This window comes from Balaenoptera ricei, chromosome 15 (genome assembly GCF_028023285.1).
Source record: "Balaenoptera ricei isolate mBalRic1 chromosome 15, mBalRic1.hap2, whole genome shotgun sequence".
NCBI lineage: Eukaryota > Metazoa > Chordata > Mammalia > Artiodactyla > Balaenopteridae > Balaenoptera > Balaenoptera ricei.
The window spans coordinates 27,440,000-27,462,328 of NC_082653.1; the positions used below are offsets into that span (position 1 = coordinate 27,440,000).

General features: G+C 48.6%; 1 protein-coding gene across 5 annotated transcripts in view; it reads right to left on the bottom strand.

The window, feature by feature from the left end:
* The window catches only part of HM13 (histocompatibility minor 13), a 40,538-nt gene extending 25,232 nt beyond the window's left edge, over nucleotides 1-15,306 (bottom strand). For 4 of the 5 annotated variants that reach the window (XR_009497559.1, XM_059896707.1, XM_059896705.1 and 1 more), the window contains exons 1-3: nucleotides 15,011-15,306; nucleotides 7,845-7,943; nucleotides 2,428-2,510 (exon numbers count right to left, since the gene is read on the bottom strand). Coding sequence is in view for 4 of the 5 variants with exons in the window: in XM_059896707.1 (XP_059752690.1) it covers nucleotides 2,428-2,510; nucleotides 7,845-7,943; nucleotides 15,011-15,193 (365 nt within the window). In the remaining variant the exon portion in view is untranslated. Of the gene's footprint in view, nucleotides 1-2,427; nucleotides 2,511-6,834; nucleotides 6,992-7,844; nucleotides 7,944-15,010 lie in introns of those variants that run through there. The other variant, XM_059896708.1, reaches the window with a different exon arrangement.
* Between the last annotated feature and the right edge of the window lie 7,023 nt (nucleotides 15,307-22,329).

Consider the following 22,329-nt stretch of genomic DNA (forward strand, 5'->3'; position numbering starts at 1 on the left):
TCTAACAACACTGTAGACTTCTTTGAGAAAATATTTAAGAAAATTCAATTTGATTGAAGAAAAGTAAATTTAATTCTTAGATCAACTACCTCAATAGCATGATTAAACTATGCCCTTCCCCTTTTCTACTAAAATTATTTTCATCTGATTCAGTTCTTTTCCATGTGCATTTTACAGTAATGATTTCTTTCATCCCAGCTTTCAGCCCGTATCCATTTTTTTCAGAGGATAGCTCGGACCCTGAATGGTGAGTACCCTTTATGCCCATGGCCACCCATTATTTTCATAAGGTCTAATCTTCCCAGGTCAAACTGTGTGCTCTAAATCTTATCAAGAAAATGATTCTTCTGTTAAGTTTTAGTCACTAACAAATTTTACCATGTGCAGTTTTAGTTGCTTTGGTTCTACTTTCTTTGATAATTTCTAACAGTAAAAATTATGAATTGGTTAAAAGACAGACAACTGTTTCTTGGCTAATCCATGAGAAATTTGGGACAATGTTCCTCAGTTACTATTCTAAAAGGGAAAAAAAGGTCTCTGGTGTCAAAATGACACAGGCTCAAAATACTCTGCTTGTATTGATTGTAGGATTGTTGAGATAAAGTGAAATAATCAGCTCCTCAGCACACGGCCGAACAAAATATATTGGATTCTTGCACTCTGAGGTGGTGGCTGGGCTGTGGGGAGGACTGGGGTCTCACGGCTCTTGCAGATGCTGGGGGGTGGGGGGAGATGGGCTAGAATTGGGGGGGATCCAAACCAGCATGGGAAGTGACTGCTCCCACACCGGGCCACCAGGAAAGGAGAGGTCTGTCCTTTGAGGAAGGGTGACTGGGTCTGCCACTATCTTGCTGGGTCCCAGTCAGTCAGGCTCTCTGGGTTTTCACCCTAAAAGGATGGCGGGGTTGGCGGGAGAGGGGGCGCTAGAACAAGGCCTTGTGGGTGAAGGTAGGTGTAGTTGAAGACAACACGGAACTCAGTCCCAGCTGTGTGAATTCGGGCCAGCCGCTCACTCTCAGTGCGCTTGGCACTTGCTCTGGGCACGTCACAGACGTGCTCACTTGATCCTTCCCACGCCCCTACAAGGAGGTACTTGCAGCATCTCCATTTTATAGGTGAAGAAACTGATGCTAGGAGAGCTTGAGTAACTTGCACAAATAACAGAGCCAGGCCTTGGTTCCAGGGCCATGTGCCTTTTGAGCCTATGCTCTTGACTTCCAGGGTCCTGCTCAGAGGAACGAGGCCAAACTCCCCCTGGCTCTCCAGGCTTCCGCGAGGATCCTGCTCTTTCTCTCTGACTGTTCTGGGAAGATCCCGCCTGCGCTGTCAATGTGCACAGACCTTCCAGCTCCTGGCCTGGTATCTCCCTCCTACACCCTCTTCCCGGTTTCCTACCCTTCGGAGTTGAGTTCAAGTTGTGTTCCTGTCTTCTGGGAACTTTTCCTGGTCTGCTGACCTCCTCTGTGGTTCTCAGCCTGAGGCTGTACCTCCTCAAGGGACCAGATGGAAATAGATTGGGATGCTTTTGTAGTCACAGTGAGGGGGTGTGCTGGGGGCACAGCTCCCATTTGGTAAGCAGCCCCACCTGAGGACCAGTGGCTTAGACCCTTCATCCCCACTGAACTGAAACAGCATGTGGCAATCTGAGCAGGGTGGCAGTGAAAAGAGGATGGGCTCTGGGGCCACAGAAACTTAGGTTTGAATCTTGGCTCTGCTGCTTATCAGCTGTGTTGTCCTAGCAAATTTCTTAACCTCTCTGAGCTTCAGTTTCTGAACATAACAGGTAATAATAATAATAATAATAACAACGGCTAACACTTATTGAACACACTGAGTGCCAGATACTGTGCTAAAAGCTTTCCACATGACCCATAAGGAAGGTACTATCAGTTTTCTTCACGTTCAGGTGAGGAAATTGAGCCCAGAGAGATTAAGTAAACTGCCCAAAGTCACAGGGCTATTAAGTGGCAGAGTCTGGATTCAAAGTCAGATAGTGAAATTCCAGAGCCTGTGCTCCTAACTTCTCTCGATACTGCCTCGCTCTCTTAGGAGCTGAGACCACGTGTGAGAGGCCAGCTTAGTGCGTGTGCAGCAACTATGACACCTTGCAGGTGGCACTGGCATCACTCCTCTCAGTACTGTGACAACTATCATGACATTACTGTTCACAAATAACTTTCCCAACAACCGTGGTGGGAAATACCCACTGGATATTCTTACCATTCCTTGTAAAGAAACTGTGGCCCAGAGAGGTTATGGTTCTTGTTCTAGGTCACCCACGGTATAACACAGGGGAAAGATTCCCTTGGATTTTACAGCCAGGATTCAAACCTGGCTCTGAATGACGCCAAAGGTCATGTTCTCATCCGAGACCCTGTACTTGCTCTTGAGAAAGCTGCTTCAAATGTCGCAGAGATGCCTTCTGACCTGATGGTGTGGGACAGGGCCAGGATTCCCAGCACGAAGAAATACATGGACAGCAAGAGGTTGATGTACTCCTGGGAGAATATCTGAGGCAGAAATACAAAGAGAAACAGGAAGTCAGGGTTGCCAGTGGCTATGAGAAAACCAGAGTCCACGCTTCTCTTCTGGAGTTGGGGAATGGTGTCAGAAAGACTCTCAAATGGTACTCGGTGGGGGGGGGGGGGCCCTTCTAGTTTCTATGGTAACGGGAAAAAGGGAAGGAACTTCAAGCCCTCAGATGCACCTCCCAAAGGAGTCTGTAGGTTTGCGCTTCGTGGCTCCATCATTTGCAGACAGGCAGTATTGTGTGCGTGTCGAGGGTCCTGCATGGGGGAGGGGAGTCTGAAGTTCAGAGTCCCAAGAGAGCGGTCTGAACCTCAGAATGCACTCTTCCAAGCTTCCTTCTCTCTGCTCGGAAATCTAGGGAGCCCCCTACAGCAGCCACCCAGTTATGAGTCACCTGCACCCTGCTCCATTCTCCATGCTCTTCTGGACGGCCCCTCCCACAGTGATTCTGAAGCTCTGACGGCAGGCCCTCACAGCTGCTGCTTGGTCCTGTGGTTAGGTGAACCCAAGGAATGCTGTCTCTCACAGGGCTAAAGCCAGGGGTCACATGTTGTTAATTCTGGACTTCAGGCAGGCTGTGCCATATGGCTCCATGGTTGCTGCACTGTCTTTTTTTTCATAAATTTATTTATTTTTGGCTGTGTTGGGTCTTTGTTGCTGCACGCGGGCTTTCTCTAGTTGCGGCGAGTGGGGGCTACTCTTCGTTGCGGTGCGCGGGCTTCTCATTGTGGTGGCTTCTCTTGTGGAGCACGGGCTCTAGGTGCGCGGGCTTCAGCAGTTGTGGCTCACGGGCTCTAGAGCGCAGGCTCAGTAGCTGTGGCACACGGGCTTAGCTGCTCCGCGGAATGTGGGATCTTCCTGGACCAGGGCTCAGACCTGTGTCCCCTGCATTGGCAGGCAGATTCTTAACCACTGCGCCACCAGGGAAGCCCTGCATCGTCTTCTAATTTGTTATCGTGAGGCTTTCTAACTGGGAGGGAATAATGTGCTGTGGTGTGGGGTCTGGGGCCACTGGCCACTCTCAAGTAGGGACCTGTTTAAACCTGTCTGATCCCCTCGATCCGCTGCTTAACGCCTCTGAGCAGCTTTCCTGTGCTCCCACGAGCTCAAGGCCCACATCCTCCCCTAGGTCTCTCATGCTCTCATGGTGACCACCGCAGGCCTCAGCCGCTCCTTCTCGTTCTCCGTGCTGCGGCCACATTGGCCTTGTTGTGCCACATTCCCACCCAGGGGCAGCCCATGTACACGCCTCTCTGCTGCCCAGGACGCTCTCCTCTCCTCACCCAGGCTTCCAAGCAGTTTTCCTTGACGTGACCTCCGTTAATTCAGCTCACGTTTACCGACTGTCTGCTACGTGCAGTGCGTCGTGCTCAGCACTGGAATAGGCAGAAAAGTCCCTGCTCTCATGGAGTTCACGTGCCAGTGAGGGAGAATCTCAAGAGATGAACATGCAATACACTGTCCAGTGGAGGTGGGCGCTAAGAAGAAAAGCAAAGCAGTGCAAGGAGGCGGGGGGTGGCCATCAGACAGGTGGCCTGGGAAAGCCTCCGACACTGACTTCATTTAGGAGTAGAGCCCTTAACGAAGTAAGCGAGCAGCTGTGATACCTGGGGGAAGAGCCTTTGAGGTGGAGGGAAGGGTGAGTGCAAAGGTCCTGAGGTGGGCATGCGTTCATGTGTGCAGGGGACGGTGAGGGCCTGTGGCCAGGAGCCAAGGTAGGAAGGAGAGTGTCAGGAGACGAGGCTGGGAAGGTAGGAGGGAGATGGACCGTGAAAAAGGCTTTAGCTTTGTCTGGGTAAGACAGGCCGGTACTGCAGGGCTGAGGGCAAGGCTGTGACCTGATCTGACGGCCTGAGAGGATCCCTCTGCTACTGTGTGGAAGGCAGACTCCACAGGGCAAAAGTCAAGGCCGACAGCCCAGCGAGGAGTAAGCTGCATCCAGGAGGATGGTGTCCTGGGCTGGGGGGTAGGAGGGATGTGATGAGCCGGGGTCGGATCCCCGATCAGCTCTGGACTAGAGAAGTGGGTTGTGCCGAGGGCTGCGTGCTGAGGTGGGAGGAGCCCTTCTAGGGTTTTCGGCTGAGCAGTGAGGTGGATGAGGTGCTGTTGTCTGAGATGGGGGCTCGGGCAGGAGCAGATTCTTCTGTGCTCTTCTGGTGCCACAGACCTCGCCTTCACACCACTTTCTAGGACTGTCACTTCACATTTATCTGTGTGACTGCTTGACTGGTGTCTGTCTCCACCACTTAACAGGAAGCTCCTTGAGGGCAGGGGTGGGCCCGCTGTTTTTCTCACTGCAGTGTCCCCAGCACCAAGCACAGGATCTGGTGTGTGTTTGAAGAATGACCGAATGGACGAGCACATCAGTGGCTGCAACGTGAATGCTCCTATCCACACAGGCGTGTGGACCGTGCTTACCCGTGAACACGTGGTGTCCTCCCACACAGTGTTCTTTCAACGTGGGCCCTGGGGAGAAATTTCTCTCTGGCCACACCTTTGAGCTTCTGGTCGGCTTGACTGTGTGGACTATGAATTGTGCACCAAGTCTCACTTTCTTTGTGCTTTGGCTGCTAGAAAATCAGAGTCACGCCTGTGTCAGAGGCACTTCTGGCAAGAGTACAAGTCTTTAGACTTTAGAGCATGGGGTCTGGATATGGTCCTCACCCAAATCTTCACTGTCTTTTCCTATTTTATTTTTTCTCCTTTACGCCAGTTTCTTCATTATTTTTCTTATGCTGTTGGACTTAATTTTTATACACTGCCTCAAAGCAATCAGGTTTAAATGAGGTGGGATAAGGTAAATTTTATGATTTTGAGAAATGCAACAAACTCCAGTGCCCCAACCAGGAAAGGAGGAGGAAAGGGGCAGAGTGAGAGCCACTGTTAAGCAAACCACAACCAGCGGTCAGTCTGGAGTTTGGGAGGGATCTGGTGGCCGTGTTACCCAGGCAGCTGCCTTTCAGACATCTCAACAAGGACACTCTGGTGACTTGGGAGGAGGTATGCTGTGTCCTCTGGTACAGGCTGGGGCTTACCTGCCTGGAGAGGAGGACAGGCTGAGCAACAGGCGTCCGGAGCCTTAAATAAAAATGTTCACACCCTCTGCTGCCAGAAAGTCCTTTCTGGGGAATCTAGCCTAAGGAGAGAATCCTAAATACTAAAAATGTTAGATGGTCCTGAGGCAAAGGCCTGGGTGTATATTCCTAGCACTCAGCACAGCAGAGACTCGAGAAATATCTGCCAAAAGCCAAGTCGGAGGCAATGAGCTAGATGTGTACAGAGCCACAGAGAGATCTCAAGAGCACAGGGGAGAGGAAAAGGAACACAGTTCTACTTATGGAAACTAGACTCTCACTAAATACACACAGATACATTAACACCATATATTTTATAAAAAGACACACATCCAAGGACACAAATCAAACGCATTAGGGCAGGTGCCTCTGGTGAAGGGAAATGAAGGTGGCAAATGGAGATGGGCATCAGGGTGAAGGCGGTGAAGGAAACAAGGAGGGGGGCCTGGCACGGGCCGACGCCAGTGTGCTGTGAACCAAAGCATGTGATAAATTCACCTCTCCTCCCGAGGTCCAGGAAAAAAAAAAAATCAGTGAATACCTAATGTTATTTGATGCACTCTTACTTATAAGAGTAAAAATCAGAATGATATTTTCTGTTTAAAGTGAGGGGGATGCTATAAGTCAGTCGTGGTGTATCTGCTTGTGGGGATATTCTGAAATCATTAAGAAGAGCAGTTCTGATCCAATAATGAGGGAGTGATGGAACAGGAAGCAGGCGTTAAAAATTATGTTTCTGACTCACTCACAGATGGGTAAAAATAAAGAATTCTGATGCTAGTCAGTGTAGGTGGGAGTACAGTGAAGCCAGCACACTTGTAACTGTTGGAGGGAATGTAAATTGGTACAATCAGAGGGATTTGGCACCAACTATTCCAGATGCTGTTTGATCTGGTGATGCCACTGCAGATATACTTGCCAAGATACTTACATGAGGATGCTCATGGCAGCAGTGCTGGGACATCCCACCACTGAATGCCCCTCAGGGGCACATCCACGAAACACAACCACAAGCAGCTGTTACAAAGAATGAGGTAGCTCTGACTGTGTTGATACGAAAATATCTCCCTGGTAAGAACCATATGTTCGATACATATATTTGTTTTAAAATTTTTACATAAATGCAGATCTATGCATAATAGAATGAGTCACAAGAAACTATGTTGGGGAGAGGATTATGGCTCATTTGCACCTTCCCTTAGATTGAAAAAACTTTTTTTAAACTATGTACCTGTATTTTTAAAATGTGAATTAAAAGTTATCCTTGAGGAGGGATTTCCCTGGTGGTCCAGTGGTTAGGACTCTGAGCTTCCACTGCAAGGGGCACGGGTTCAATCCTTGGTTGGGGAACTCAGATCCCATGGGCCGAGCAGCGTGGCCGGGAAAAAAAAAAAAAAAAAGTTATCCTTGAGGAATTTTCAATGACCAGGAAAAAAGTGCTTGTAATGTATTATTAAAAAAAATTAGTCATAAAATAATTATAATTAGGTTAAAAATACGATTATGAAAAGCCTGAGAGAAGATATGCCAAAACGTTAATAGTGATTACCTCTGTGTATTTTTCCCTCTCTTTAAGTTTTCTGCATATATTACTTTTGTAATCAGAAAACAGTACATGTTATATTAAAAAAAAAAGTTTGAGAGTTTGCAGTAACATGAGAAAATGCTCACGATGTAATTAATGTGAAGTGAGAAAAGCAGCTACAGGACTGAATACACCACATGTTCACAGCTATGGAGGAACCATGCACAGGGAAAAGCAGAGGAAGGACACACCTCCAAAGGGACTCTGTGACTGTCTCTGGCAGGGGGGTTTTGGATGGCTGCTGTTTTCCCCTTTTTACTTTTCTGTGTTTTCCAGGTTTTCAACACTGAGCCTGTGTAACTTTTATTGGGAAAATAAACCTCGATAAATTAAAAAAAAAAAAAGCAATTAGTATGGTAGAGGTATGTCCGAGACATAGCTATACCCCACCCCAACATGAAGGGTACAATGAAACCAAACCGGTACCAGGAAAACAAAACAGAAAGCTCCTCGAGGAAGGGAAATAAAGACTGGTGGGAAGAGGCCCCCGACATCACAGTGGGGTCTCTGGGTAGTGGGCCTAAGGGTAAATTGTTATTTTTCCTGCTCTTTATTGTCTATAAATGAACATGCATGTCTCCTGTGATGGGAAAAATAAAACAAAATCAAATAAAGTTATTCAAACCAAATGCTACAACAGGTGACAAAGGACTTACTTTGAAAAAGAGGTAGAGCCCCAAGAGCGTGCAGCTGGCGATGATGGGGAACCGGGCAGCGTCCCGGCTGGTGATGGTCTCAGGCATGTCCGAGGCATTCTAGACGAGAGAAGAAAGGCCCTGCTGAGTGCGGGGAGTACTTCTGGCCTCTGAGGGCTGGATGCTGGCGGGAATTTGGTGTCCCAACAGCTCGTTCATCTCCTTCCCCTCCTGCCATCACTGAGGTGCCTCAGGGATCCCCACGTTCTCCTGACTCGGGGCTTTGCAAGTGCTGTTCCCTCTGCCTGGGCTGCGGACCACCCAACCTGGGGCAGGACGCTCTTATCCCATCGTCTTGCTATTGAGGAGACCTGGACTCCAACAGGGACAGTCCTGGGAGGACCCAGGGCACATGCGGCAGAGGCAGTGGGCACGTAATAACTGAAAGAGAAAACCCTGGACACTGGTGACAAGAGAGCAGTTCTGGGTCTCGTGAGGACTACCTCCAGTTTTCTTATGGATTAGCTGAGATGTAAATATGATCAGTCTTTTATCCAGTAGGCAGTGAATACTATGAGCGGAAATAAACCAACAACACACAAAACTTAACAATGGCTAAAACTGAGTATGGGAAGACACCAACTGCAAGGAGAAGCAAATCTGGACAAAACTCAAACTCAAGAAGTGTGACTGCGGAAACTGAATCTGGTCAGAGTAAAAGCCACAATTAAATTCACAATGGCAGATGCAATAGTTGGCAAGAATGTGATCTAGGTAAAGAGCTGACGGAGGATAAATATTTACACGAAAAACAACTGAAGGCAATCAAAATCATTTCAGTATAATCAAAATGGAAAAAAATTGGAAATAGAGTAACAGTGCAACATAGAAAATTAAGTCAGCTCCATAGAATTCATGACAAAAGACTTTCCAATAAAAATCCATCATAGTAGTATAATTCTGGTTTAAATTTATATTAAAAATGTTTTTTAGTCAAGTGGGGAGGCCCTTAACCAAACCCCAACATATGCATGAGGCGGCCCAGGCACAGGGCTGAGGGGAGACCCGCCCTTGTGGAGGGACCAGGTAGCTCTGTGTGAGTCACTCTCTGGCAGCTTTGCTGCGAGTGGGGTGGCGGTGGGTGAGCAACAGTGACATGGAGAGGCAGGGCCATCTTCCTTCCCTCTTCTCTCCCAGCCCTTGGTTTCTGCTTTTGGCAGCACTGTGCTGTGGGGTCTGGGCAAATTCATCACCCTCTCTGTGCACCTCCATAAAATCATTATATTTCCTGTGTAGCAGCAGGGTGGGCACAAAAATAAATAAGCTCCTGACCACAAAGAGTTCACAGGCAGGTAGGCCAAGACCTTGACATGTAAACAGAGTATCACCACATAGTGTGACATGTGACAGAACAGAGACACGCATACTGCGGTGGTACATGGCACGAGTGCCCAGTGGTGGAGGGAGGGCTCTGATGTCAGCAGGCCCAGCTGCACTCCCAGCTCTGCTTCTTTCCAGGTTTGGGACCTTGGGGAAGTTATCTTCCTTCTCAAAGCCTCAATTTCCTCAGCTGTAAAATGGGTTGCCAGGATTTGATGATTTTTTTTTCCCCCCACAGCACTAGAAGTACTTGTGTTGTGCCTTGAGCTTCCCACAAGTTGTATAAACTATTTGTATTATTCTTACAAGGGAAACATGAGAAAGCAGACAGGACACTACTTTTGCAAGGAAGCAGGGGAGGGTCAGAGGTGGTTAGAGCAGATATCACTTAAGCAAGGCCTTGCAGGCCAAGCACAGGGTCTGGTATGTAGTAGGAGCCAGATAGACGCTGACTAAGTTGAGGAGTTTGCTTTGTGTACGAGGAAGGGAAGCGCTTACCAGGCAGAGGGACCTGTAGATGCAGGCAGGGCACATGGTATGAAAGCATTCACGGACTCTGGCTTCACCTACAAACCAGTGTTACCGCTCATTTCCACACAGTCATTTCAATTCAGCCCAGGATCCTGGGCAGGAAGAGGCTTAATATTATTCGATGACAAACCAGGTTGGACAGATGCTCCATCACACAGAGGAATCTGGTCTCCTCTGTGGGTGACTATTAGAAATATCCCACGTGCAATGTTGAGTCAGAACGGGAGACTTCAAATCTGACCAATGATGACAGTAACACGGATAACACTTACTGAGAGCTTTCTAGGTGCCAAGCATTGTTCTAGGTGCTTTACATGATTTCATCCTCACAGTAACCCCAGGAAGCAGGTACTTTTAATAGCTCCACATTACAGATGAAGAAACTGAGGCTCAGAGAGGTGACATAACTTGCTTTAAGGTCACACAGCTGACGAGTGGCAAAGCCAGGATTCACACTGAGGCAGTCTGGTTCCAGAGCCCAAACTCTTGGCTATTACCCCCTAGACGTCCTCTACCTTTTCCATCCGGAAATTTCTGCTGGAAAGTTATGACAAGATGCTCAGGGAGCCTGAGACCTTTCTGAGGAACAGAATCCTGAAGGCAACAGAATCTTTGTAGTTAGAAAAATACAAAAAGTTGTCAGGATTCTCCACTGATTCAATTTGGATTTTTAAACTAGACGTTCTTATGCAAATGCAATGGCTCCTAAAGTGCAAAACATACTTGGGGGCGGTGGGGGGGGGTTGGGAACTGACATAAAGAGCAGAAATAAATTCAGCTTCCAGTGACATTCTGCATGCTCAGTTATCAGGGCGGAAGCAAAAGCAGCGAGGGAAGATGGCTCGCTCAAGTCATTGGCTCAGCTGGAGCTCTGGGAGTTCTGCTTCCAGGCCATGCCCTAGAAAGGATCTGGAATTCGTGGACCATTCTGTTACCCCAGGGTCTCCTCTCCTCACTGCCACGTGCACTCACTCACCTGTGCATCTCCTGAACTACCACCCCCCCCCACCCCAGCCCTTCGCCCCTGCTGCAGTCTCCACTAGCACCACCTCACCAGCCCCCTTCCTGCCTGTCACCTCCCCTATCAGGAGCTCTTTCTGAAGGAACTGATCGCATCCACAACAGCTCAGAAACCTCTGAAGAGTGGACTACCAAGCAGCCATCAAACAAGAACTGAGGTCACTGCGGGTGGGACTATAAACTGGTACAACCTCTATGGTGGATAATTTGATAAAATCCAGCTAAATCAAACATGCACAGAGCCTTTGACCCAGCAAATCGATTTCAAGGAATTTATCCTACAAATACACAGAAAAGTGTGAAGTAACAAATGTATAAGGAGATTAATTTCAGCGTGGTTTGCGATAGCAGAAGATTGACACACCTAACTGACCAGTGGAGGGCTCCAAATCAGGGGCCCTCACACTTGGGCTCGCATCAGAATCGCCAGGAGGGCTTGTGAACAGATTTGCGTTTCTAACAAGTTCCCAGGTGATACTGATGCTGCTGGTCCTGGGATTACATTTTGAGAATCATGGCTGGGGGGTACAGTTGGACACCACACAGCTGTTAAAGAACACAACTGTGCCATGGGTACTGACATATTAGATCTGCAACATGTAAGTGGTGAAAACAGCAAGGTGTAAAAAAGAGTGTATCTATAACAAAATGTAACAGTTATATAGCAAAAAATGGGGGGAAAGCATATGCTTATTTATTTGTAAAGGCACAGAGGCTCTCGATGGATAGCCAAGAAACACGTAACAGGGGCTGCCTCTGGGGAGGGAAACTGGGCAGCTGGGGTGGGAGGGAGATTTCACTTTGTCCTCCTGTACCTTTGGAATTCTACACCTTGGGCGTGCGTGACCTACCCTCCCCGCCATAAAACAACAAGGTACATCTACATGTACTGACATAGGAAAATGACCAAGACATATTGTTAAGGAAAAAAAAAAGAATCAAGTTTCAGAGCAATTATGTACCGCAAAATCCCACTTTTATAAAAATAAATTTACATATGTATATACACACAGGCACATACGTGTTTGTATATATACAGAAAAAGGTCTGGAAGATGGCACACCAAACAGCTACCTGGGTTACTTCCACGGAATTGGTACTGGGGGGGCTTTCCCTTTATACTTCTGCATTGCTTCAATTTTTACAAATGCAAACATATAGTAACTATGAAGATTTACTGGTGCATTGCCCTCAGGATTCTGTACCTCCAAAGGGCCGCAGGATCCCAGAGCATCTTCCTGTTACATCACCCAAGTACCTGTACTGGGCTCACATCAAACTGCTCACTGCCTCCCAGAAAACACCTGTGGCCCCAGGCCTCCCTCTCCTCCTGTCCTGCCTGCTGAGCTCTCATCCACCCTGCCAAAGACCACTGCTGCCACCTCTAGCACTCGGCTGGTCACACAGCTGTTTCTCCTTGGTGACTGCGCTCTGTGAGGGGAGGGCTTGGCCTTCTTTGTCTTGGCACCCCTGGTACCCAGCCCAGAGCAGGAACCCAGTCCAGCTGGCTGAGGGGCTCCTCTGAGTTACAGGCCAAAGGCCTCTGAAGCGGTGATGAGTAGCTGTTGCTGGGATTTGCTCCCTTCTGGGAACACAGGTCTCTGACAGGGACGGGCACTGCTCTCAGATGGCTCTGCCCATGGCTATTTCTTCCCCACACACTCCTGGACTTCTCCTCCCATGATTTCACAACTCGCCCTGCCAGTCATGGACAACTTGCCCCCAGGGAGAATGCTGTCCTCACGTGCCCTCTCTCAGCTGGCTGTGGGGGGGGTCTAACACTAGTGGGAAATCAAAACTCCTGGGCCCCCAAGCTAACTTTTCTCTCCTTGCCAAATGATTAGGGAAACAACTCAGGGTAGAAAAAGGGAGTCGTTTGGCCTGTCCTCTCCCTAGGCCAAGATGCCACTTGTATGGGTCTTTAGAGGCACCTGCATCAAGGAGAGAGCCCCAGACTAGGACCAGGGACAGCTGGTTCTGCCCTTAATTGGCAGAGAAGTCATTTCTTTGACTCTCAGTTTCTCTGTACAATGGTGATAATAAAACTGGCTCTGCCTGTCTCACTCAGCTGCTGGGAGAATCAGAGGGCGAAGGCTTGTAAACTTTAGAATACCCTGGTTACTGGTGGCGGCAGGCTACTAAGGGTCAGGCTGTTTGCAATTCCATGCACAGTCTTCCAGCCCCCCTGTCTGGCCGGAGATGCTGGGGAGAGGTATTTAGATGCTTCAGTAGATCTAAAGCTCTCTTCTATCCTTACCCTCTGCTCCAGCCACTCCAGACCTTCCACCATCACCTAAACTGCCTCTTATGGCTGCTTTCCTGGTTTCCTCTGCCTGGAATGTCTTCTGGCGGAAATTCGACCTCTACATCAAGGCTCCAGCCCGCCTCCAGCACAGAGCCGCCCTGCCCTGCCCCAGGTGTACTCAATCTTTCTCCCTAAAGCCTGCAGCACTACCTGTACTACAATCACAGATCTAGTTATTCCTCTCTCATCCAGACACCTGAACTTGGTGACAGGGCTCTGACCCATTCATCTTTGCAGCATCCGTCTGCCCTGGACAACAGTGGAGGTTCAGGAAATTCTGTTGTCTGTATGATGTTTTCTGAAGAGATTACTAATCCATGTGTAGATGTGCCAAGGAGAATTACTCAGTATAGGGAGCCCCTCACATCAAGTGCCCAGCTCACTCCATGCTGCCCTTCACCTTCTTTGTCCTAATCTATTTCAGAACATCCCCCTGTACCAAGCGTTTGCCCGAAAGGCAAAGGTAGGGAGGATGAAAGCCACCAGAACTCTGCTTAGAAGAGGCAGAATAGGAAGGAAAATGGGGCCACCTAAGCCCTGCGTGACCAATCCCCTTTGCATCTGACCACAGAGGGAACCAGCCTCAAGTTCTCTGATCTTGAGAAAGGAAGGTGGCAGGCCTCGGCCACTGCTCAAGTTGGGTAATGTTTTTTGAGAACCTGGGCTTGAGCAGTTTCAAAAGTGGCAGCTCCTCTATGGGTCTGCCCTCTTTGGGTACGACGGCTTCCGCTAAGATTCAACTTCAGGTCTGGGTGGGGGAGGAGCAGCAGGGAGCTGCAGATCAGGAGGTGGTGGAGGATGATGGGAGAGGCTGCCAGGAAGTGAGAAGCCACTGGTGCAACAGGCTAGAGAGGGCTTAATATAGGGAAGAAGGGTGACAGAGAGGAAGTCAGAAGGTGGAAGGCCCTGGGGACCTCTTAGGTATCCAATGGGACAGATGTTGAAAGACAGGGATGAACTGTGGCCCAGTCTCACAAGAGAGGCCTACAGCAGCTCAGTTACTCAGCAAGTAAGCCCAATTTGGTGGAAAGACTGTCTTAAGAGGCATGAGGAGAAGAGCTACTTTGAGGTAGGGTCTGGGGTGGGAACAGGGTTAGGGTTAGGGGTTAGGAATAGGGTCTGGGCTCAGGCTCGGACAGGTCCGAGCTTGGGTGTAGTGAGGGAGAGGAAACCAGCAAACCAAGGGGTCTATGGCTGGTTAAAAATAGAGGCACCAAAGTGCCAGGTTCTGAGGAGTTGGCTGACCGGAATTGGTTCCAGAAAGTGATGCAAAAAACTAGGAGCTGAGCTGGGGTTCCAGGAGCTAATATTCCTGTGTTAGTTGTTTTTTTTTTTTTTAGGTGGGGCAAAGGCCTGATCTGGGGGTTCTAGGAGAGCACTCTAGGGGTCACAGATTCCAGCTGGACAGGTGTCAGAGTCTAGGGATGAGCCTGGGTGCCAGAATTTGCCCTGGGTTAGGGTGAGGAATGACAAGAGGCTGTACCATTAAGGAGGTGTCAGAACCAGTGCCCCATCAGGTACAGATGGATGTTGACCCAGAGCCTGGGATGGGGTGACTGTCCCAGACGGGATGAGCAGCCAGAGCAGAGGGTGAGGCTGGTCTGGCTGGGTCCAGCAGGCTCAAAACAATTAGTACCCGAATCACAGTGTCAGGGTCGGCCGACAGTGCTTCCAGCACGGTGCACAGAGAGAGGGATGTGTCAAGGTCCGAACGGGGGTGGAAACCGCTCCCTCTTTGAGAAAGGTGTCAGTACCTGGTTCGCGGATCGGTGCCCAGATCCTGGGGCACCTAAGGTCAGCCCCGGGATGTGGGCCCGCGTTGGGGATGCGGTGGTGAGCAATGCTGGGAAGGGTCAGTGTCCGGGCAGAAGAGGTGTCTGTCCCGTCTAGGGCGGGCGGGGGAAGGGTCCGTGCCAGCCGTGTCAGGGCCCGGCTTTGCCGCTGACCGTACCTTGCCGCGGGCGCAGCGCACGGAGCGCAGGGCGCCGAAGAAGATGGGCAGCAGCGCCATGAGCAGGAGGCTGCCATAGGCCAGCGCGATGCCCTCGGGCGTGGAAGGCGGCCGCGTCGTGCCGTTGGTTGGGCCGCCTGCCTCGACACTGCCGTTATGCGGGTCGCTGAGGGCCGAGTCCATGGCAAGGCTGCACTCGGGGTCCGACTCCAGCTCCGGCAGCTGCAGCAGAGACGCAGAAGGGAAGGCGGCCGCTGTGGGGAAAGCCACGTTCCCCTAAAGAAACAGGAAGTGACGTGCTTACCTCGCCGGCCCGCGCCGCGCACGCGTGCGCGTTCACGTCTCCCCGCCCGCGCGCCCTCTAGCGGTGGCGGAGGGACAGGAGGCTGGTTGCTAAGCAACTTGCTGGTAGCAGGGAGAGGAACTCTGGACCATTGCAGTGGGTATCCATCCCTAGGGAGACCTGAGGACCCCATTCCCCAGTCCCAGTCAACCTCCTTAACCCCAGGATGTCCCACTCCCCGCAGATCCTAATAACTAAGAACTTGTTTACTCATGCAGGCATTCATCCAATATTTAATCATTCCCTCACTCCTTAAGTATTTGAGTATCCCATCATATCCAGGCACTGTCCTAGGCTCTGGGGACACAGAAGGGAACAATATAGGCAAAAGTCCGTCCCTGCTCTCATGAATCTTGCACTTTTAGTGTGGTGAGGGGGGGGGGTTTGTTGGGAGGATAATAAATAAAGCGAATAAAATAAATAAATCAAAGCCTATAGGATGTTAGTGTGTAGTTATATGTTACATAGCATGTTTTTTAAAAAATTTATTTATTTAATTTATTTTTGGCTGCATTGGGTCTTTGTTGCTGTGTGCGGGCTTTCTCTAGTTGCGGCGAGCGGGGGCTATTCTTTGTTGAGGTGCGTGGGCTTTTTCATTGCGGTGGCTTCTCTTGTTGCGTAGCATGGGCTCGGGCTTCAGTAGTTGTGGCACGCCGGCTCAGTAGTTGTGGCTCATGGGCTCTAGAGTGCAGGCTCAGTAGTTGTGGCGCATGGGCTTAGTTGCTCTGCGGCATGTGTGATTTTCCCGGACCAGGGCTCGAACCCATGTCCCTTGCATGGGCAGGCAGATTCTTAACCACTGCACCACCACGGAAGCCCTACATAGGAGATTAAGTAATTTAGAGAGAGATTAGTAATTTAAGTAAATTAAATTAAATTAAGTAATTTAAGGAAGATTAGTAATTTAGAGAGACCGCTCTCTCTAGGAACCTAGTGAACTTTTGTATATGGCTTGGGCCAGGGTGGTTCCAGCCAGTTCCAGAGGACAAAAGTCAGGTGGCTTGCTCTGCAGATGGCCAGCTCTGTCGGGCTCCCAGTGTATGTGTGTCCAGGAGTGAGGAGAGGGTGTGGGTAGGAGTGACCTGAACTTGGGTGCAGACCCAAGCTGTCTGGGGCTCCTGGCTATGCTACTGATGCTCTAGTTAAGAGCTGGAGAAAGTATGTAGCAGACAAATTGATGAAAGCTGTACCCTGCAGGCACCTAGCACTGGAGAAACTCTGCACCAAGCAGTGGGAAAAAAGCATGCTCTCCAGGAAGCCAGGAAGTGAGCCAACCTCGAACCAGGAAGGGAAGGTCCATTCTCCTCCAGTGTTCCTCTAGTACACTCTACTGAAAAGGCTTAACGTATGTCAGCTGGCAAGGAAGAAATATTTACGAGATCTGGCTCCATTATCACAGAGCTGGCAAAAAGAGTGGTTTTAGAGCAGAGAGGCAATAAGTTGATAAGTGACACTGATAGTGTAAAATCACATGGCCTGGTCCAAGCTGGACAGGTGGTGAGGTGGGGTTGGAGTATAGGGTTCACAGTGAGAGGAGACAAAGGCAAGGAGTCAGACTATAAAAGTTTGCATAATGGAGTTTGCCTAGTTCATGCCAGGCACTGTACTGGTAACTTTATGGGTGTTTTCTTTGATCTCAAAAACACTGGTAAGATATGATTAGTCCCATTTTGCAGATGAGGAAACAGTCTCACAGAGGTAAACTAGCCAGCCAGGTCACACAGTCCAGCAGAGGAAGAGGAGAGACTTGAACTCGGGTCTGTAGGGTTCCGAAGCCTCTGCTCTTTATAATATTCCAGCTACAAAGAGGGCTAAGCAGTTTGGACCAGAGTGACTTCCTTCTGGGCAGGTGGTGTACAGTTTCAGGCTCTGTTTTTCAATAAGCTGGACATGACCTGAGTGGAGGGGTGAAGGCAGTGTGCATGATGAATTCATCCATCAATAATTCAGGCCACAGGCTTTGCCCAGCAGCTGGGCCTCATGGCTCCAAGCCTCTTCATCTGAGAGCATACAATTGGAAATCAGAGACACTCCTGCTTCATGCAAGGCTGAGCACTTGATTTAGTTTGGTCTGGGGCAGATCTGGCCATCTCCCTTTACACTCATGGGAGACTGTGAATATGACCCAGGGAACTGAGGGGTCGACTCAAGTTCAGAAAGCTCCTGTCAAGGCTTCTGGAGGGTTGGATTTCTGGCTTGGAGCCAGCCTGTCTTGGTATTCTCTGGAGACAAGGATAAGACAATCTTGTGCATGGGGGGGTGGTGGTGCCCCGAGGCTTCATCTGCCAAGCCTCCTGTATGGTGTTACTTTCCCAGAGGAGATCTGAGCTGAGGTCAGTAATGGAGCCTGTTTAGAGCCTGGGATGGTTAAATTACCAAACACTTGTTCCAAAGAAAGATGCAGACCTTACTCCCACCCCATTTCTCTTATTACTGTGTTCAGTCACTGTGAATGGATTTCAGTTTTTCCAATTTTTTTCTCATATATGGGCACACACATATACACACACACACACACACACACACACTTAAATGCTTAAATAATTCTGAAAATAGTAAGCAAGGATCATTAGTGGATGCTAACCCTTGGGAGAAAGGTTTTTGAGGGACAGGATAGTCACACAACTTACCCCACAGATTACTAGTTATTTATAAAAGGAAAAGCTTCCCTTTAAAGTGGAGTGACCTGGTGGACACTCCCTTAACCAAGCGATCAAATTTAGCATCACCGAATGGGATGGGACAAAGACTAGACGTGATGCAATGTGGGGGACACATCACCTGCATAGTCTTCTTGCCAAACATGTTTCACCTGCATCTACTCATGAGGAAACGTCAGGAAAAATCAGAAAAAGCCAGACTGTGGCATATTCAGAACAACTAGCCTGAACTCTTCAAAAATGTTGGTGCCATGAAAGAGGAAAAAAAAAAAAATCTATGTTGTAGATGAAAGGAGAATGAAGGGAGGGGAAAAGCAAATGTAATCTATCATCCTTGATTGGATCCTGGATCACAACATTTTAAAAAAGGCTATAAAGAAAATTTTTGGACACGTGGGGAAATTTGAATGTGGATTGTTTGGGAGTGATAATGGTATTGTGGTTCTGCAGGACCTTGCTAATCAGGGCGTGATCCCCAGACTAGTAGTAGCAGTGGGGAGCCTATCAGAAATGCAGAATCTCAGGCCCCACCCAGACCTACTGGATGTCCAGGTGATCTAAGTGCACATTTAGTTTGACAAATGCTGGTGTAGGAGATCCTCTGTATTTGTAGGAGGTATAGTCCTGCCTCAGGAACCCAGGTGATCCTGTGTTCTTAATTCTTGGGAGACTCTGGGCAGGGAAGCAGTAAAACTCTGTGTAAATGTTTACTGTTAAATTATCTACTGAGGCTACAGGACCTTTAAATATATGTGCTCAATAAATATTTATATGTGAATGAATGAGTTTATTGTTCCCTCCACCTAACCATGTTTATCTTTCCTCACAACACTGGTTAACCCCTACTCATTCCTCAAAGCTTGAGTCAAATGTGATTTCCTCAGGGAACTTCGGGGAACTCCAGTATTTCTAGCAGCGTGGAGCCAGCAGTAAGTGCCACAGGGGTTTTACTAAGATAGAAGAAACAGGGAGAAACACTCTCTGTGCCCCTACACCTCCTTACAGTAAGACTGGAATTCTCATTTGGGAAGATTTTTTTGGAGGCTAAAACTGCTCATGTGGCTTGTGTTTTCAGTTCCATCATCCTAGAGAAATTCTCACACAGGTCTATTAGGGAACATGTCTGAGGATTTTCCTGCAGTGTTTTTTTTTTTTTTTTCCTGGTGGTAGCAGGAAGTTAGAGTGAACCTAGGTGGGTGTCCCTGAGGAACAAATAGACAAAATGTGCTGGGTGTATACCATGGGATACTAGGCAGCAACGAGAAGCAATGAGCCAAGTGCCTGCTCGGTCAGTGCATGTCCTGGTTTGGGCAGGACAGTCATGGCTTCTGCCCTTTGCCCTGGACGATTTTTTTTTCAATACTCTTTATCAAATTATAGTTGATTTACAATGTCGTGTTAATTTCTGCTGTACAGCAAAGTGATTCAGTTATACATATATATACATTCTTTTTTTTTTAATATTCTTTTCCATTATGGTTTACCATAAGATTGCCCTGGCTGATTATTAATAGAACTCCTTGCATTCTCAAATGTGTACCAGTTTGGATGATAATGCACAGTCACTCTCATAGGTCAGAGAGCCAGAGATGAGTATTCTTGTTTAACTGCCTTTGGTGGGGAGTGTCCTTAGGAGGAAGGGAAGAAGGAAGGAAGGCAGGAGATAAAAGGCCAAGTGAGGATGGGGTCTCTGCCGGGGACTCGCTCCAGCATGACCTCATGGGGACCTCTGTGGCACAAATTTTGCCACAGACTTGTTCCCGCCTTGAGGCCTCTTGTAACCCTGTATCTGTCAGTCACTGGCCAAGTCTAGGGGTCAGGGAGGGAGGTGGGGAGTCTCCCTGGCCAGTTGGCTTCTGTTTGACCAAGGGCAATTCTCCGGAGAAGGTGGCAGCTGTGAGTGTTTTTTAGCCAATACTCACAACAGCTGGTGGTCAGGCCACTATGTCTGGTAAAGGGGATCTGGGTGGGGCAGCAACTGCATCCCTTATAATCCCCCTACCCTCATCAACATGTGTAGATCTTTAAAACATAGAGCTGAGCATTAAGAAAAGTGTGTGATATGATTTATGTAGATTAAAAGCACATATCAGGGACTTCCCTGGTGGCGCACTGGTTAAGAGTCTGCCTGCCAGCCCAGGGGACACAGGTTTGAGCCCTGGTCCGGGAAGATCCCACATGCCGTGGAGCAACTAAACCTGTGTGCCACAAATACTGAGCCTGTGCTCTAGAGCCCATGAGCCACAACTAATGAGCCCATGTGCCACAACTATTGAAGCCCACGTGCCTGGAGCCCGTGCTCTGCAACAAGAGAAGCCACCGCAATGAGAAGCCCGTGCACCGCAACGAAGAGTAGCCCCTGTCTGTCGCAACTAGAGAAAGTCCGCGCACAGCAACAAAGACCCAATGCGGCCAAAAATAAATAAATAAAATAAATAAATTTTAAAGAATAAAAAATAAAATGTTAAAAAAAAGCACATATCACACTGATAAACCCTAATGGAAAAGAATATGAAAAAGAATGTATACATGTATAACTGAATCATGTTGCTGTAAGTAGAAATTAACACAACATTGTAATCAACTATACTACAATAAAATAAATTTAAGAAGTACATATTACATAGCAACATTGCAAATCTAACAAGGATATTTACATATTAAAGAATACATATTGAGTACATTAGAATGGTTGCCTATAGAGGGATGGGAATGAGGGTGAGAACTGGTAATTAAAACAAACAAAAAATATGTACATAAGTAAAGTAAAATAGGGGCCTTGAGGAAAAGAGTGATGATGGTCTACTATGAAGGAATGAGTGTGATGAACCCATCCCTCTGCTCCTGACATTCAAAAAGGAAATAAAAGATCTTTTTTTAAAAAATTTATTTTATTTATTATTTATTTTTGGCTGTGTTGTGTCTTCACTGCTGCGCGTGGGCTTTTCTCTAGTTGCGGCGAGTGGGGGCTACTCTTCGTTGTGGTGTGCGGGCTTCTCACTGCGGTGGCTTCTCTTGTTGCGGAGCACGGGCTCTAGGCGCGTGGGCTTCAGTAGTTGTGGCACACGGGCTCAGTAGTTGTGGCTCGCGGGCTCTAGAGCGCAGGCTCAGTAGTTGTGGCACACGGGCTTAGTTGCTCCACGGCATGTGGGATCTTCGTGGGCCAAACCTGTGTCCCCTGCGTTGGCAGGCGGATTTGCAACCACTGAGCCACCAGGGAAGCCTAAAGATCTTTGAAGACTAAGAAAAAGTTGTCATTTACAGTTCCCTTTCTTCCTCGCTGGGTTGGGGACAGAGGCTGGGTTTGCCAAGGGAAAGGCAGTGCCTCTCTGACGGTGAGTCAGGGCGCTGTGGTTGGTGGAACCAGGAAGGCCAGCCGGACACACTTTAGGCAAAAGCGGGAATGTATAGGCCCCAAGGAAGAGGTGAAAAACCAACCCCTGGACAGGATAGGCAGGGACAGAGCTGGACTTCAGTTACCTCCGGAAAACCAGGATGTCTATATTGCCAGGATCCTTTCTCTGCAATGTGTCTTTATTTTCTTCCACAGCAAACCTGTGTGCTACAGTGGCAGCCCCCATGAGCTGAGTTAACATGCTGTGATTTGCCTCAGGAACCCGGAGGCTCCCTTGTGGTCAGGGTGTCCAGTTCTACTGACACAAGTCCCCTGTGGGGGGTGAAGCATCCATTACATGGTCTGAGTCTGGGCTCAGAGGGGATTTCACTAATCTCAGGCCACGCCATAGGATGTTGGAATGATAGAATGTTAGTCATAGAATGTTAGCACCACGCTGTACTCAGGTGAAAATGTTATTGTCTTGGTATTGGTATTTTTCCTGGGGAGGGAACTGTGTATATGTATAGTATGGGAAGATAACCTTGACAATCTGCTTGAGGGGAATGTGAGACCCCAAGAGCCCTCGCTGGCAGGTGCCAAATAAACAGAGATGGCAAATGTGCTTTGCATTAGAAATGATAAGGAATTTGTGGGAGGGAGAGAATGAGACAGACAGAAATGAAGGGGAGGATGGAGGAAGGAGAGGAGCCAGTGAGATGGTGAGGCTGGGACACCACGTGGAGAGAGGGGAAAATTCCCAGTGGTGGGCGGGCAAGTGCGTTTGTAAGGCTTGGATATGAGCATCTCTGTTCTCCTGAATCTTCATATGATTTTCCACGCCTGCAGAGTGCCCAGGGTGGATGGGGCTGTGTGTATATCAGGGATTTCCCTATTTGGTTCAACATTGAATGATATGAGGAGCTATACACTGAGGAGAAAGGATTTTGGAGTCAGAGTATACCATGAGCACTCTGCCTGC